Genomic DNA, 19,375 nt, shown 5'->3' on the forward strand with positions numbered 1-19,375 from the left:
AAAAAATAACAAGGTTGATTGTGTTCCATCATCGTTTAATTCCGTCTATATAGAGTATTTTAAAATGTACATACTGTAAACAATGTAAAACGCTAGTCTCATATTCACTAATACAACACTCTAATGTTAAAAATATATAGAAAATAGGTTTCTCTTGAATTCAGTACAAATCTTTTAGCCATGCTGAATAGTAAATGTATAAAACGTTATGGAAACAATATGTCGTGCATGTGTTGTGAAATACCGTGAACCGAGCTATCCCCAAACCTCGTCTATATACATATTACTTGTTTTAAGGAATCTGCATCACAATACCTTTGTTGAATTAACACAAATCTCCGGACCCCCTCCCCACAGCACAAATGAGAAAAAGACAAGTAGGCATAAGAACATATGCAGAGGGAAACGCATCTCATCGGCCATCACGCACTGTAGTGTTGTATTCAATGATGTGTACTATTAAACAAACCTAAATAAGCGACAGTTTTACAACGATGGTATTGTCAAAGTCTCGTCTGCTTCTCAGATTCATAGCATAAGATAAGAGTTTTAGTGACGTCACGAGACACCTGTAATTCGTATGGTTTATGGGGGAATCTGAGGAATGTGAACATTAGTCTAGGGTTTGCATGCAATTTCTTCACAACTGACATCGTTATAAACGTTTGTTGTTGTTTTTTCGATTATATCGATCATACATTACAATGTGCGTGCGCAGATGTCATTTCACGTTAATAGGCCGGTTCACGGTTACTTGAGAATACATAAATATATACGATATGGATATGAATAAACCAATAGACGTTCTAATAACGAATAATATAATACAATGAACCTAAATCAAGTAATGCTATCTACTGCTGTGATATTGAGTACCAAGTGTCAGTTGGCAGGATTCGAACCTACTGCACGGATTCGCATCGTATTTGACAGCCCGCCACGCTTACCGCTCGGCTACTGGGTCTTCCAGAAAGATGCAAGGCCAATTAACCGTAGTTAACGATGTGCGCTGTCAAACACTCGGTTCGAAACGAATGTAATAGTCGTCCTCATATATAATACATATTATGTGCTACAGTATTTGAAGCATATGAAGTGATATAATACATATTATGATATTAGTGATATACCGTGTGCGTATTACGTCATATGATATGTGTTAAAATCGTGAAGCCTGTGTGAGACAAAACGTACCAGCTTTAAACATCTAGAGACCTTTTTACAACATATAGAGTAGGGCTGTATTGAAATTTCAGGTTCGGTATCTGTATCGGTATTTTGGGGGTGATTTACCTTGGTATCGGTATGGTATTCGGTATTGATTCCAATATCGAGCGGTATTTTCGGTATATTCAGCTTTAAATCCATGCAGTCTTATCCGCTAATTTCATCCAAATGAAATTAAATCTCATACACAAGGCCCTCATGTAACTGGAAAAAAACAAACAAAAAAAAAAAAAAAAAAAAAAAAAAAAAAAAAAAATATATATATATATATATTTTTTTTTTTTTTTTTTTTTTTTTCAGTTTTCGTCAGATATATTGTTAGTGCATTACTAAATAGCGGATACCGAAATGTCGGTATTTTGAAATTTGCTCCGTACGGTAAATACGTATTAACATGATACCGATACCGAACGGTATATACAGTATACCGCCTAGCTCTAGAGACATACACATCACAGTTTAGACATGGATTTTTAACTCATCTAGAGACCTTGTAACAAACATACATATCACATTTTAGATGGATTCTTAACATGTCTAGAGATCTTGTTACAAACATACACATCACATTTTAGAACAATGTTTTTTTCACTCATATATAGATCCTTTACAAACATACACATCACATTTTAGAACCCATCTAGAGATCCCATTTTTCCATCATCGTCGAATGGGCATTTGGCAAAATAGTGATCGAGTCCATGAAGGCACTAGATAAGAATTCATGGACTCAACCACTATTTTGCCAAACGCCCATTCGACTCTACATTGTGCACAGATACGGTCTTGATCGTAGATAACGGGTTTTCTTGTTCAGATTCCATTGACTTTAAACATCAGGGGGTGGGATTCGGTTAAGTGCTCGCTTGGGATGTTTGCGTCGCAGGATCGAACCACCTCGGTGGGTCCATTCAGCTGATTGGATTTTCTCCTCATTCTAACCAGTGCACCACAACTGGACAAAGGCCGTGGTATGTGCTTTCCTGTCTATGGGAAAGTGCATATAAAAGATCCCTTACTGTATTAGAAAACAATGTAGCGGGTTTCCTCTGATGACTATGAGTCAGAATTGCCAAATGTTTGACATTCAATAGCCGATGATTAATTAATCGATGTATTCCAGTGGTGTCGTTAAACAAAACAAACTTTAAACATCAGATTGTCGGTTATACCTTCATCAGTTTTAACTCAGACGGTAGGCGTGTGGTTGTTTAACGACGTCCACGACAGCTTCATCAGTTGTTATTAAGTAGTCAACGTTATGTAACTCTAACACTTGATTCACTGAATATAATAATGGTTAGTGCAGGGTTCGACACATCCACTAGCCCTCGGTCCTGGCTAGTGAATGTTTGGTCCTGGCTAGTGAATGTTTGCTCTGAGCTAGTAAATGTTTGGTCCTGGCTAGTGAATGTTTGGTCCTGGCTAGTGAATGTTTGGTCTGAGCTAGTAAATGTTTGGTCCTGGCTAGTGAATGTTTGGTCCTGGCTAGTGAATGTTTGGTCCAGGCTAGTGAATGTTTGGTCTGGGCTAGTGAATATTTGGTCCGGGCTAGTGAATGTTTGCTTTGGGCTAGTGAATGTTTGGTCCGGGCTAGTGAATGTTTGCTTGGGCTAGTGAATATTTGGTCCTGGCTAGTGAATGTTTGCTTTGGGCTAGTGAATGTTTGGTACAGGCTAGTGGAAATTGTCAACAGTATTGCTATAATACATAAATAACTACAACACTTAATCCACTGAGTATAACAATGGTTAGTGGACTAATACAATAACTACAACACTTGATCCACTGAGTATATGAATGGTTAGTGGATTAATGCAGTAACTACAACACTCGATCCACTGAGTATAACAATGGTTAGTGGACTAATACAGTAACTACAACACTCGATCCACTGAATATAACAATGGTTAGTGGACTAATGCAGTAACTACAACACTCGATCTACTGAGTATAACAATGGTTAGTAGACTAATATAATAACTACAACACTTGATCCACGAAGTATAACAATGGTTAGACGCATAACATATAACTGTAACACTTGATCCACTGGATAAATAGTTAGGGGGCTAACATAATAACACATTTAGTAAACCGATGGTAGTGGTGGTGGCAGACGCTTTCTTCTGGACATATTGTTGGTCTCTAACTCCATGTTCTACAGTCTAGTTTCTATCGTCTCTGGTGAAAAGTCTTTGGACGTGTTTTCCATCCCCTCTTTGCTCTCATTGGCTGAATTTGCTAATGCTTCTACACTATCTGCCTTCGGGTTTCCTTTCTCTTCGTTTTCGATCACATCCGCCCGGTTATACGGGTCCTTTATATTGGGTATATTGTTTTCAACATTATTACCCAGGAATTCGTCCTCTTTATCGTATTTCTGAAACAAAAATCAATAAATAAACAACCAAAAAACCCAAGTAGTATTGGAATTATGTATGCAATTTATAATTTTTCCATGGTTTCTTTTTTGGGGTTTTTGTTTGAGTTTTTTTTTTTGGCGGGCGGGTTTTTGTGGGGATGGTTTGTGGGGTTATTGTCGTTGTTTGTGGGGTTGTTTTGGTTTTTATAGCTGTTGTTGTTGCTGTTGTTTAGATGTATGGGCTTGGGGGGGGGGGGGGGGGGGTATTTTTCATTCAATAGCGAGCAAAAACGTACCTTTCTGGTCAGTCGTTAGAAATTCATTCATTCGTCCATCCAGTCATTCATTCATTCACTTTTTTCACTTTTTCACATGTTCATTCCATTCATTCACTCACACACATTGTAGGCCAGCGGTAGCACATCGCAAATGATAATTATGTAAGTCTATAACTAAATAAAAAGTGTATACCCCTTCATGGATGATTCCAAAACGGAGAGGTTTCCGTATGGATTCTGGTAAGTAACAAAACGGGAAGACGACGTCAGCAACAGGACAAATCACTTTTGGATCGATCGTCTTTGGGTCCGTGAATCCTGAAACACAGATTGTTTTATCACTGGCAAACCTCATTTATTGTTATGGGTATGCACATTTCATTTAAATCGTTTCAACCAATGCATCACAACTGATCAAAAGCTGTGGTATGTGCTGTGGCAAAGTGCATAGAAAATATCCTTTGTTGCATTAGAAAAAAATGTAGCGGGTTTCCTTTGATGACTACGATTCAGATTTATCAAATATTTGACATTCACTAGCCGATGGTTAATTAATAAATGTGCTCTACTGGTGTCGTTAAACAAATCAAACAATCTTTTTTATTTTATTTAATTATTTGTTATGCTAATGTCGTTACTCCTATGGTTCCCAAACCAAAGGTTTCGTTAGTTTAGTACCAGGTGAGTAATTAAGTGAGATCCATGGATTGGCTATTAGTACCAAGTTTTGTCGATATCTGCTTGGTGGCACTTGAGACGCAGTAGAACATGTTTCACCCAATCAAGAGACCAGGGTGGCCATCTTGGATTTCAAATCGGCTCGAATTGTGACAAAACTTGGTCAGAGCAATGTGAGGATCACGTAAAACCACGATTGGTCAAATTCTGATTGCTGAAACTTCAAAAGCAGTAGAAAATGTATCAGCCAATTAGAGACCAGGGGCCCATTTCACAAAACATCGTATATTTACGTCTGCAACTAGCAGTTATATGGGTCATACGTTTACACGTGTTTGGAATCTATTTCACGCAGAAACTTACACCATTATGGAAGATGGAGCATTTTAAGGACAAAATAAATTGAAAAATGTGTATTTCAAACTATATTAGTCTTCTGTTAGTGGTAATAAGAATCTTGTTTTAGTTGTAGATTTACGTTTACGTGCAAAACTAGGCTTACGATGCTTTGTGAAATTGGGCCCAGGACCCATATTCACAAAATATCGTAAGCCTAGTTTTACACGTAAACGTAAATCTACGACTGAAGAGCTATTCACGAAACAACGAAAACGTAAGTTACGTGTAAAGTTGGACGTAAATATAAGAGTGCCTCAGGTTGCAACTAACGCTGTACGTAAGTTGTGTACATATAATAAATCAAGCACGATCGCCGTTATTTACTATTATTTACGGAAACTAGCAGCATTTCCAATAAATGAAGCAGTTTGCTATGGCGAACGCCCACGGATTGAACATATTTTTGTTCGTGATCGAACGGATGTTTTCGACTTGGCCAATTTCTCCTGAGTTATCTTTTCCTATTTAAGAAATGTCCTCAAGTTCGTACCAAAACGCGGTTCCCCACCAATACCAAAATGCCATGGTTCACTGTTCGCAATGTTATTGTTAGCAGACGACAAACAAAATTGCGTTTTGCGCATTTGTTATTTACCCAGTAGCCATCGTTTCTAATGTGTTTTTGTTAATTACTCCAGTGATAATGTTAAATCGTAGATTTACGTCCAACTAAGTTATGTTTATATTTACGACCATCTTTGAGAATAAGGTGCTTCTTGCACGTAAACGTAAATCTACGGCACACGTAAGTGCTAGTCGTAGACGTAAATTTACACTTTTTTGTGAATATAGGTCCAGGGTTGAAGTATAGGGCCAAGAGAGCTAATAAGAAATTAAACAAAAGATTTGTAATTAATTTAATAAAAACAAAATTATGAAAGGCAACAAAAATATTGTATTTAATTTAAATAAAGGAAAACTGTTGATGTTATTAAAATACAGAATAAATCCCAATAAATAAATGAATAATTAATGAAGTGTTGGTGTCGCTGACACCACTATGACGTCGTGATGGAGTACCTGTTAAGCCGCTGACGATCATGCCGACGACGATAACCCAGAGAAAGGCGGAGGCGCTGTACCACATGTACGACAACGTGTACAACGTGTAGTCCGCCGACCTGAAACACAGACACGGGTTTATATCGCGTTAAGATTACAGAACATCACAGTACAACGTGTAGTCCGCCGACCTGAAACACAAACACGGGTTTATATCACGTTAATATTACAGGACATCACAGTACAACGTGTAGTCCGCCGACCTGAAACACAAACACGGGTTTATATATCGTTAAGTTTACAGAACATCACAGTACAACGTGTAGTCCGCCGACCTGAAACACAAACACGGGTTTATATCACGCTAAGATTACAGAGCATCACAGTACAACGTGTAGTCCGCCGACTTGAAACACAAACACGGGTTTATATCACGTTAAGATTACAGAGCATCACAGTACAACGTGTAGTCCGCCGACCTGAAACACAAACACGGGTTTATATCACGTTAAGTTTACAGAGCATCACAGTAGAAAGTGTAGTCCGCCGACCTGAAACACAAACACGGGTTTATATCACGTTAAGATTACAGAGCATCACAGTACAACGTGTAGTCCGCCAACCTGAAACACAAACACGGGTTTATATCACGTTAAGATTACAGAACATCACAGTACAACGTGTAGTCCGCCGACCTGAAACACAGACATGGGTTCATAACACGTTAAGATTACAGGACATCACAGTACAACGTGTAGTCCGCCGACCTGAAACACAGACACGGGTTTATATCACGTTAAGATTACAGAACATCACAGTACAACGTGTAGTCCGCCGACCTGAAACACAGACACGGGTTTATATCACGTTAAGATTACAGAACATCACAGTACAACGTGTAGTCCGCCGACCTGAAACACAAACACGGGTTTATATCACGTTAAGATTACAGGACATCACAGTACAACGTGTAGTCCGCCGACCTGAAACACAAACACGGGTTTATATCACGTTAAGATTACAGGACATCACAGTACAACGTGTAGTCCGCCGACCTGAAACACACGGGTTTATATCACGTTAAGATTACAGGACATCACAGTACAACGTGTAGGCCGCCGACCTGAAACACAGACACGGGTTTATATCACGTTAAGATTACAGAACATCACAGTACAACGTGTAGTCCGCCGACCTGAAACACAGACACGGGTTTATATCACGTTAAGATTACAGTGCATCACAGTACAACGTGTAGTCCGCCGACCTGAAACACAAACACGGGTTTATATCACGTTAAGTTTACAGAGCATCACAGTAGAAAGTGTAGTCCGCCGACCTGAAACACAAACACGGGTTTATATCACGTTAAGATTACAGAGCATCACAGTACAACGTGTAGTCCGCCGACCTGAAACACAAACACTGGTTCATAACACGTTAAGATTACAGGACATCACAGTACAACGTGTAGTCCGCCGACTTGAAACACAGACACGGGTTAATGACACGTTAAGATTACAGGACATCACAGTACAACGTGTAGTCCGCCGACCTGAAACACAAACACTGGGTTCATAACACGTTAAGATTACAGAACATCACAGTACAACGTGTAGTCCGCCGACTTGAAACACAGACACGGGTTAATTACACGTTAAGATTACAGGACATCACAGTACAACGTGTAGTCCGCCGACCTGAAACACAAACACGGGTTTATATCACGTTAAGATTACAGAACATCACAGTACAACGTGTAGTCCGCCGACCTGAAACACAGACACGGGTTTATATCACGTTAAGATTACAGAGCATCACAGTACAACGTGTAGTCCGCCGACCTGAAACACAAACACGGGTTTATATCACGTTAAATTACAGGACATCACAGTACAACGTGTAGTCCGCCGACCTGAAACACAGACACGGGTTTATATCACGTTAAGATTACAGAACATCACAGTACAACGTGTAGTCCGCCGACCTAAAACACAAACACGGGTTTATATCACGTTAAGTTTACAGAGCATCACAGTAGAAAGTGTAGTCCGCCGACCTGAAACACAAACACGGGTTTATATCACGTTAAGATTACAGAGCATCACAGTACAACGTATAGTCCGCCGACCTGAAACACAGACACGGGTTTATATCACGTTAAGATTACAGAACATCACAGTACAACGTGTAGTCCGCCGACCTGAAACACAAACACGGGTTCATATCACGTTAAGATTATAGAGCATCACAGTACAACGTGTAGTCCGCCGACCTGAAACACAGACACGGGTTCATATCACGTTAAGATTACAGAGCATTACAGTACAACGTGTAGTCCGCCGACCTGAAACACAAACACTGGTTCATAACACGTTAAGATTACAGAACATCACAAGATAGCATATACCACGACCTTTGATATACCAGTCGTGGTGCACTGGCTGGAATGAGAAATAGCCCAATGGGCCCACCGATGGGGGTATATATATAACCTCGGATAATGAGGGCTGTCAATATACATGGTGGTCGTATCTTGGAGGAAAAACTTAGGCCCAGGATGACTGTCTATTTACTGAAATTAATAGTATCATAAAACACAAACTATATATTAACACATTCGCGTTTGTTATATTGTGGAGTATATAAAAATAAATATTTATATTGCTTGCCACATAATTATATCAAACACAAGACCTTTCAATCTGTGGCGCTGCCGTTGTGAAGGTGGTGGTCATGTTTGAGTAATCATAATATGTTGTTGTCGCAGAGGTGCTAAAGCTGTTGTTGAAAGAAGCCACTGTCGTTGCCATGGTGGTGGTGGTTATGTTCCAGTTACAGTTCGTCATGTTGATTGGCGCTCTGGGCCGGTTGGCGGGCGGTTTGTGCACCTGGGCCCCTATCCCAATCCAGAACATGAACACTAAACCAGACAGCACACCACTGTAGGCCCCCTGTAAAACAAAGAAGATTATGTTTTTAACTCCCAGTCCAGAACATGAACACTAAACCAGACAGCAGACCACTGTAGGTCCCCTGTAAAACAAAGAAGATCATGTTTTTAACTCCCAATCCAGAACATGAACATTAAACCAGACAGCAGACCACTGTAGGCCCCCTGTAAAATAAAGAAGATCATGTTTTTAACTCCCAATCCAGAACATGAACACTAAACCAGACAGCAGACCACTGTAGGTCCCCTGTAAAACAAAGAAGATTATGTTTTTAACTCCCAATCCAGAACATGAACATTAAACCAGACAGCAGACCACTGTAGGTCCCCTGTAAAACAAAGAAGATCATGTTTTTAACTCCCAATCCAGAACATGAACATTAAACCAGACAGCAGACCACTGTAGGCCCCCTGTAAAATAAAGAAGATCATGTTTTTAACTCCCAAGCCAGAACATGAACATTAAACCAGACAGCAGACTACTGTAGGCCCCTGTAAAACAAAGAAGATCATGTTTTAAACTCCCAATCCAGAACATGAACATTAAACCAGACAGCAGACCACTGTAGACCTTCTGGGAAACAACGAAGATCATATTTTTAACTCCCAATCCAGAACGACTGGTATATCAAAGGTCGTGGTATGTGCTATGCTGTCTGTGGGATGGTGCATATAAAAGATCCATTACTACTAATTAAAAAATGTAGAGGGTTTCCTCTTTAAGACTATATATCAACAGTATCACATGGTTGACATCCATGAGCCTATGATTAATAAACCAATATGCTCTAGTGGTGTTGTTAAACAAAATAAACTGTAACTTTGGCTATTGGGCGTCTAACATATGGTCATTGCGGTAATTGGTGTACAGAATGAACGACCACTTTTTCCGACTGCCAACAAGAAGTCTGTTATATGTACTTCCTCACAGACGGGACAGCACATACCATAACAATTGAAGCATTGGAACGGGAAATATCTGTTTTTGTTTTAGAGCAGCTGTCGAAACTTGTAGTTTTAAACTGGTAGCTACCTTTCAACTAGCCCTATTCGACTAAATGTCTCCCTCTTGAAAGTTGTCAGTGTACAGGGCAGACCTATGGGAACCGGGGAGGGGGGTGCTGAGTGGCACAGGCCCCATACTCGACGACAAAAATGTACGTCTTGTCGTCATATTCTATATAATAAAGATACAAATACGGTTTGTGCACTCAACAACCACCACCACCACCCCCCGCAGACATCGTTTTTCACGGGCCGGCAGGAGAGTCATAAATATTGCCCTTCAGAATTGTCTGTTTGCTTTAAATAGAGTCTTTGTAATAAAAACTACTTGGTTATGAAACAGTCACTCAAGTGACGGATCGTATTCGCAGATTGCGTGTGTTTAGGTAATAATATAAAACCACCAATTCGAGATACTGATCATGAGTTTAGTGATGTTTCATGAAAGGTGTACGGTAATGCATACCCATTTGTTGGCCCAGGGGAAAAACATGCCGAGAGAAAAGAGTCCAAGCAGTGGTCCGCCGATCATCCCGAACAGAGACAGAGCGGCCTGCAAAACAAGAAATAGTTCTGATAGTTTCACACATCTCCATATTAGAAACAAGATCTATCTCTCTCTCTCTCTCTCTCTCTCTCTCTCTCTCTCTCTCTCTCTCTCTCTCTCTCTCTCTCTCTCTCTCTCTCTCTCTCTCTCTCTCTCTCTCTCTCTCTCTCTCTCTCTATCTATATATATATATATATATATATATATATATATATATATCTGTCTGTCAGTATTTATTTATGTATGTAGATACACAGAAAATATAATTAAAAAGTTTGTTTAACCCCATCGTCTCGGGGTTTTCTTTTTGTATTAAAGGTAAAACTATCAGGAAACTTGTTCCCCACTTGCACAACGAAATACAGTAAATAGTGTTGGCCTACATAACGCAAGTTATCTGTTTAGAAGGAATGTGTTTAGCAATACAGTTCCGTCTACATTATGTGTCTACAAAAGTAGGTCACGTGATTATCGTACAACTGTTGATCTCCTAGACTGTTGTTCGATAAGACCAGAATAGCCTCGAAACAAACTCAATTACCACACTCAAGCTGTGCATCATCAATTCTTTCAGCGCATCACTATTAAAACCCAGTCTAATTTGACAAACGGAAACCGATGTTTTGATTTCAGCCACTGGTTGAAATCCTGATAACTAGTCAGACGTGCTTACTTTGCACGAAACACCAGCTAAATACTGCATGTTATTTGTAGAAAATACGACTTTAAGATTGCTTGATGGCAGGCCAAGACCTGTGACCATGCTGGGTGTACTTAAACAACTTCTTCTTATTAACATTTTGAATATTTACCTTACCTTGTCCTACGCTACCCTACCCTACCCTACACACACACACACACACACACAAACACACAAAATGTATAAACATACACATTCACGCATCCACACGCCATACACAAACAACAAGGGAAGTAACCTCGTAAACATTAAAAGTAGTATTGTCATCACCGACATCAATGTACCCACTTACACCTAACCATTAACCCACTGTCGGCGACAGCACAGTCGAAGCCTAAGCCCAGGACAATGTGCTTGGACCTCAGATGGATATAAAACAGAATCGGGTTAAAATTCAATGAAAATGTAAACTACTTCTTATGATGTGTAGCACCAACCTGTAGAACCCCTCCTAGAAGTGATGCGATATACGTCAGTCCCAGACAGATGACACCAAACACCAGAGCTGTAAATAAACACAACACAGTTAACAGCAGTCCCAGACAGATCACACCAGACACCACAGCTGTAAATAAACACAACATAGTTAACAGCAGTCCCAGACAGATCACACCAAACACCACAGCTGTAAATAAACACAACACGGTTAACAGCAGTCCCAGACAGATCACACCAAACACCAGAGCTGTAAATAAACACAACACAGTTAACAGCAGTCCCAGACAGATCACACTAAACACAGCTGTAAATAAACACAAAACAGTTAACAGCAGTCCCAGACAGATCACACTAAACACAGCTGTAAATAAACACAAAACAATTAACAGTAGTCCCAGACAGATCACACCAAACACCACAGCTGTAAATAAACACAACACAGTTAACAGTAGTCCCAGACAGATCACACCAAACACCAGAGCTGTAAATAAACACAACACAGTTAACAGTAGTCCCAGACAGATCACACCAAACACCACAGCTGTAAATAAACACAACACAGTTAACAGTAGTCCCAGACAGATCACACCAAACACCACAGCTGTAAATAAACACAACACAGTTAACAGTAGTCCCAGACAGATCACACCAAACACCACAGCTGTAAATAAACACAACACAGTTAACAGTAGTCCCAGACAGATCACACCAAACACCACAGCTGTAGCAGTCCCAGACAGATCACACCAAACACCAGAGCTGTAAATAAACACAACACAGTTAACAGCAGTCCCAGACAGATCACACCAAACACCAGAGCTGTAAATAAACACAACACAGTTAACAGTAGTCCCAGACAGATAACACCAAACACCAGAGCTGTAAATAAACACAACACAGTTAACAGTAGTCCCAGACAGATCACACCAGACACCAGAGCTGTAAATAAACACAACACGGTTAACAGTAGTCCCAGACAGATCACACCAGACACCAGAGCTGTAAATAAACACAACACAGTTAACAGTAGTCCCAGACAGATCACACCAGACACCAGAGCTGTAAATAAACACAACACAGTTAACAGCAGTCCCAGACAGATCACACCAAACACCAGAGCTGTAAATAAACACAACACAGTTAACAGCAGTCCCAGACAGATCACACCAAACACCAGAGCTGTAAATTAACACAACACAGTTAACAGTAGTCCCAGACAGATCACACCAAACACCAGAGCTGTAAATAAACACAACACAGTTAACAGTAGTCCCAGACAGATCACACCAAACACCAGAGCTGTAAATAAACACAACACAGTTAATAAAGGTTTACAATGAGCAGACATGTTGTTGTGTGAGACAGTAAACAAGAGGCGGGTCCGGGGGGGGGGGGGGGGGGGGGGGGTACTAAATATATTCATATTCCTCTTCTTTCTTTTCGGCATTTAAAACAACATCATCTGAGTTGCTCTTTTCTTCACTCGATCCATGTGCCTTTGTCCCCGAGTCCCCTCCATAAGAGATTCTGGATCTTGTCTTGTAAGCCGTAATTAGGGATTCTTACCGAGTCCCCTCCATAACAGATTCTGGATCTTGTCTTGTAAGCCGTAATTAGGGATTCTTACCGAGTCCCCTCCATAACAGATTCTGGATCTTGTCTTGTAAGCCGTAATTAGGGATTCTTACCGAGTCCCCTCCATAACAGATTCTGGATCTTGTCTTGTAAGCCGTATTTAGGGATTCTTACCGAGTCCCCTCCATAACAGATTCTGGATCTTGTCTTGTAAGCCGTAATTAGGGATTCTTACCGAGTCCCCTCCATAACAGATTCTGGATCTTGTCTTGTAAGCCGTAATTAGGGATTCTTACCGAGTCCCCTCCATAACAGATTCTGGATCTTGTCTTGTAAGCCGTAATTAGGGATTCTTACCGAGTCCCCTCCATAACAGATTCTGGATCTTGTCTTGTAAGCCGTAATTAGGGATTCTTACCGAGTCCCCTCCATAACAGATTCTGGATCTTGTCTTGTAAGCCGTAATTAGGGATTCTTACCGAGTCCCCTCCATAACAGATTCTGGATCTTGTCTTGTAAGCCGTAATTAGGGATTCTTACCGAGTCCCCTCCATAACAGATTCTGGATCTTGTCTTGTAAGCCGTAATTAGGGATTCTCCCGAGTCCCCTCCATAACAGATTCTGGATCTTGTCTTGTAAGCCGTAATTAGGGATTCTTACCGAGTCCCCTCCATAACAGATTCTGGATCTTGTCTTGCAAGCCGTAATTAGGGATTCTTACCGAGTCCCCTCCATAACAGATTCTGGATCTTGTCTTGCAAGCCGTAATTAGGGATTCTTACCGAGTCCCCTCCATAACAGATTCTGGATCTTGTCTTGTAAGCCGTAATTAGGGATTCTTACCGAGTCCCCTCCATAACAGATTCTGGATCTTGTCTTGTAAGCCGTAATTAGGGATTCTTACCGAGTCCCCTCCATAACAGATTCTGGATCTTGTCTTGTAAGCCGTAATTAGGGATTCTTATCGAGAAAGGAAGGGGCGGGACGTAGCCCAGTGGTACAGCGCTCGCTCGATGCGCAGTCGGTGTGGGATCGAACCCCGTCGGTGGGCCCATTGGGCTATTTCTCGTTCAAGCCAGTGCACCACGACTGGTATATCAAAGGCCGTGGTATGTACTACCCTGTCTGTGGGATGGTGCATATAAAAGATCCCTTGCTGCTAATCGAAAAGAGTAGCCCGTGAAGTGGCCACAGCGGGTTTCCTCTCTCAATATCTTTGTGGTCCTTAACCATATGTCTGACGCCATATAACCGTAAATTAAATGTGTTGAGTGCGTCGTTAAATAAACATTTTAAAAAAAAAAATATCGAGAAAGGAATTCAGTGTGATTTCAAATTACACATTATTGCAGTTTGATTCTACAAAAGGCATTCTTCTATAGCCGAATGTTCCGTCTAAACAGTGATGACCGGCAGTGCTAAATCCATCTCGTGACATTGTTTAAAGTGAGATTGTGCAAAATAACACTGAAATAGAATCATTTCACTCTGCTTTGCTCAAATTAATATAATTATAATATAATTGTGGAGAGAGTTCACTAAGATTAATACACTAAATATACGGCTATTTTGATAGGAGTTACCTGTACACCGCAAGTTGTAGCTCGCGTTAAATTTGATACTCAGCTTCAAATTAGCGGGTAGTTTTAATGTACATGGGACTTGGACCGCTGATTTAAAACTGTTTAGCCAATTTGAAACTCAGAAATACAGTTTAAAATGTATAAATTCTTAGACCAAGTTCGTAATCGATGGAAAGAAGTAAAATAGCAACTAAAATCAATTTCAGCAAAGATACTGTCATGTTTGGCCTGACCAAGTTCATTCAACATTGAAACTTCCAGCTAATTTAACAGTGAGCTTCAATGTAACGGTTGATAGTCGCCACAATGAACCAGATGATAAGATATGGTGTTCCTGAACTCTACTCTGTTTGCTACAGTGAATTAGAGGATGCTTCTCTAGGACGTCTGTCAGTACGTACCACAGATTTTCGAGATGTTGGTTGCACGTGCCTCACTTATCCCCTTTCCAATGTAGGCCTTCACGACATCTTCCAGAAAGACGGCCGCCAGCGAGTTTAACCCGGATGATATCGTGCTGAAAGAAGACGACAGGCAAATAAAAGGAAACGAACGTTTGTTGTTAAAGATACCTTTTAAATCTATGAGACAGAGACAAAGAGAATGAGAGAGAATGACAGACATATATATTTAGACAGAAAAACAGATTCACACACACACACACACACACACACACACACACAGAGAGAGAGAGAGAGAGAGAGAGAGAGAGAGAGAGAGAGAGAGAGAGAGAGAGAGAGAGAGAGAGAGAGAGAGAGAGACAGACAGACAGACAGACAGACAGACAGACAGAGGGGAGGAACGGAGGCAGAATGGGTGTACCTCGGGCTAGCTCTGTATTACCTGAGCTAGCTACCACCCGAGAAAGAAGGAGGACCAGCTGCCGCCATAACAATCAAGGGATCAAGTACACTTTCAGGTCAGCACATACCATGGCTTATGAGTTACCTGTCGTGAGGCAGTTGAAAGGTCAGTGTTCAAAAATGCATTTATAAAAGGTTAATAAAAACGTAATATTCTGCAAATTCAAATGCTCGTCAAGAGTCATATCAAGACTCTGCCATTACGAACAATCGGACATGAACTCTAAGCAAAAATCTCATTTCTAGCGAGACATACCGCACGACGCGGATCGTGTACGTTTAACGACCACCTGCAATTACCTGAGGGCGCCACTGAAAATACTAGCAATGAAGATCCCAGGCAGACCAGTCACGTCTCCGAGGATATCCATCACAAACAGCGGCAGCAGCTGGAAACAAGACACACATAAGATGACCATTAACATGTATCCAGTCGAACTCACCAATGATACGGTTTTCTTTTATTCCAGTTATATTTGAAAAAAACTGAACAGTTTTCATGATAATGCTGTTAATATAATGTAGTTCGCCTATTTCTAAATAATGCAAATATATTTCCAGTGTACGCTCTCCATCTCTCTCCCCATATCTCTCTCTCCACCCCACTCTCTCTCTCTCCACCCCACTCTCTCTCTCTCCACCCCACTCTCTCTCTCTCTCCACCCCACTCTCTCTCTCCACCCTCTCTCTCTCTCCACCCTCTCTCTCTCTCTCTCTCTCTCTCTCTCTCTCTCTCTCTCTCTCTCTCTCTCTCTCTCTCTCTCTCTGTGTGTGTGTGTGTGTGTGTGTGGTGTGTATGTATATGTATATATATATATATATATATATATATATATATATATATATATATATATATATATATATATATATATATATATCATAATACATAATCCGTGTTAACTTTCTTCCCGCCGCACGCCATTCTTTGATATCATTCGGTTATACTCACTAATCTAGTTCTTATGAAAGTTTATTATATACACAGCGATGAAATATATAGATCTACAGAAACCATAAAAGTGATATCTGGTGAAAAGTCATATTTTCACTGTATTTTAGCAACAGTAAAAATATAGAAATCGTATTTACTTTTTTTTAAAAGGACATGATCAAATTATCTCCCTTTGTGTCGTTTCTTCGTATTTAAGTTTGATGATTATCAATGCATCTGATCGTATTTGAAAAAAAAAATGTAATTTAAACAACTGTACCAATAAAAAAGGATATGAAGTGCAATTACGATAATATATCTAAAACGAACTGAATACTAAGCTAAATAATGATGACACAATGTCCTGTCATTGAGTGTAAGTTAAAATTTAACAGCGTTCGATTCGGGGTTTTGGGGGTGGGTTTTGGGGGGTAGGATCGTTTTGTCAGGTATGTTTGCACAGCTTTATTATTAAATGAATGTTAATTTAATAATAAAAATAAGATAATTTTTGTTCAAATTTCTTTTAAAAAGTTTATGGTCAAATACATTTTCTGGAAAAGTTCCATCCGAAGAAATATATTATGGCGTTACGTGTTTTCGATTGGATAAGCGAAAAATATTATCAAAAAGCGAAAGATATTGCCAAAAATTAGGAAAGATGTATATAATAAATAGACCATTCCATATTGTTTTTTCGAATACGATTTTTATGTCAAATGATAATGTATGAAAACCATATTGCGAAGCAATGAGCGAAAATATGTTTTCACACATCACTCGTTGACATACAAATCGTATTCGAAAGAAACCATGAAATAACCTCTATGTATTATTCTTCATTTTAACACTCAGAAGCGTCGCGTTATTCAGAGTTTTATGTCAAAACGTTTTTAAAAGATGATAACAGACGAGTTTATTGAACTACAGCTTTGTTTTGCTGGCAAACGATGCCACAATATAGTGTGCTGATATTGTAGCTTTAAGCAATATTTATTTGATATTATCTGTTTTATGGCATTATGCTGTTTTACGACATTATGCCGTTAGTAGTTTACGACAGTACTGTTTTACGACAGAGTGCTGTCTTTCGAAATTATACTGTCATACGATATTTTTACAACAGTGTGCATATTCGCGACAGTGTTCTGTTTGGCGACAATGTACTATATGTAGTATGACACTATACTGTGTTATGAATGCTGTCAATTTTACTATTGCAATAGTATTACGATAGTTAAAATACTGTTGTGATAGTATTACAATATTGATAGTACTATTGCAATAGTATTGTGAAATTTTAAATCGCTTCATAACAGTAATATTAATAGATATTTCGCAAAACTATTTACCCCAGTCTTCCAATATGTGTGTATGTTTTGTGTGGGTGTGGGTGTGTTTGTGTGTGTGGGTGTTTGTCTGCGTATGCGTGTGCGTGCGTGCGTGCATGTGTACGCATGTTTGTATTTGTACTCAGTCCCTAGATAGTGAAATTAAATTTAATATTTTTTTATATTGAGAACACAATGTTGTTGTTATTTTCTATGGTGTCCAATGTTTTTACAGAAAGATAAACTTATTAATAGACTATTTATTTATCGTTTCGAAGGTTTCTGCTGAATATATAATTTTTAAGGTTTTCGATTTTTGTGTAGAAAAATTAACTTGTCTACAGTCGGTTGAGTGCTCGCTTGAGGTGCTTGCATCGCAGGATCGAACGACCTCGGTGTATCCATTCAATTGATTGGGTTTTTTCTCGTTAAAACAAGTGCACCACAACTGGTCAACGGACGTGGTATGTGCTTTCCTGTGTTTGTGAAAGTGCATACAAAAGATCCGTTGCTGAATAAGGAACCATGTAGCGGGTTTCCTTTGATGACTACGTGTCAGAATTACCAAATGTTTGACACCCAATAGCCGATGATTAATTAATCAATGTGCTCTAGTGTTGTCGTTAAACAAAACAAACTTTAAACATTAAAAATCTTTTCACTTTAATTGCGATCGCTGTGCAGTGCCTATAGTGTTGGGTGTCGAAAACTCTCTCTGAGGACACCCGCGTAACAGGGATGCAGAGGTACTTCTTTGCAATGATGGACAACGATGGATATCTGTGATAATTTTTACTCCACAAGATCAAATTATTTCACTATGCATATTATCGAAACTATCGATAGTTGAGTAAACAACTGCGATAGTTATCGATAGTTGAATTAACTATCGAGGCACTGACTATCGCAACATATCGATAGTTCGATGTATTGTTACACCACTAGTTATGATTGTATGGTTTTTTACGACATGATACTGTTTTATGACAGAGTACTATTTTATGTGTGTCGTCACACTGACAGTTTTACGTCAGTGTACAGTTTTACGACAATGTACTATTTTACGAGAGTGTACTATTTTATAAGTGTGCCGTTACACTGAGACTGTTTTGCGTCGGTGTACTGTTTTACAGCAGTGTACTGTTTTACGACAGTGTAAATATTTATGAGTACTACTACACTGATACTATTTCACGATAGAGTGCCGTATGACTAACTGTACCTGATCAGACGCTGTGATAAGATGGAAGCCAAGAGGATCACACATGGAGTAGAAGGCGTACAGGACAATGCCAATCATACAACTCAGGTAGAGAATAAAACACAGACCAGGGAAATTGAACCACAGGGCTCTGAAACAGAATACAGACACGGGGAATACAGTATACACAGCGTACACAGGAATATGTTAAACATGCATATGCGAGACAGAAATAGCACAAATGACCAATTCATTAAGGATTATTCTTCTATTGTAATTTCAATTATATAAACAGTCA

At 39.6% G+C, this 19,375-nt stretch overlaps 1 protein-coding gene across 3 annotated transcripts in view; it reads right to left on the bottom strand.

Annotated features, from left to right (window-relative positions):
• Positions 1–2,805: 2,805 nt before the first annotated feature.
• The window catches only part of LOC121378596 (sodium-coupled monocarboxylate transporter 1-like), a 62,658-nt gene continuing 46,088 nt past the window's right edge, over positions 2,806–19,375 (bottom strand). For 2 of the 3 annotated variants that reach the window (XM_041506852.1, XM_041506853.1), the window contains exons 7-15: positions 19,099–19,228; positions 15,915–16,003; positions 15,153–15,268; positions 11,592–11,659; positions 10,374–10,460; positions 8,647–8,903; positions 5,968–6,068; positions 4,064–4,188; positions 2,806–3,610 (exon numbers count right to left, since the gene is read on the bottom strand). In XM_041506852.1, coding sequence (XP_041362786.1) covers positions 3,389–3,610; positions 4,064–4,188; positions 5,968–6,068; positions 8,647–8,903; positions 10,374–10,460; positions 11,592–11,659; positions 15,153–15,268; positions 15,915–16,003; positions 19,099–19,228 — 1,195 coding nt within the window. In that variant the 3' untranslated portion in view covers positions 2,806–3,388. The other variant, XM_041506854.1, reaches the window with a different exon arrangement.

Source organism: Gigantopelta aegis, chromosome 8 (assembly GCF_016097555.1).
Source record: "Gigantopelta aegis isolate Gae_Host chromosome 8, Gae_host_genome, whole genome shotgun sequence".
NCBI lineage: Eukaryota > Metazoa > Mollusca > Gastropoda > Neomphalida > Peltospiridae > Gigantopelta > Gigantopelta aegis.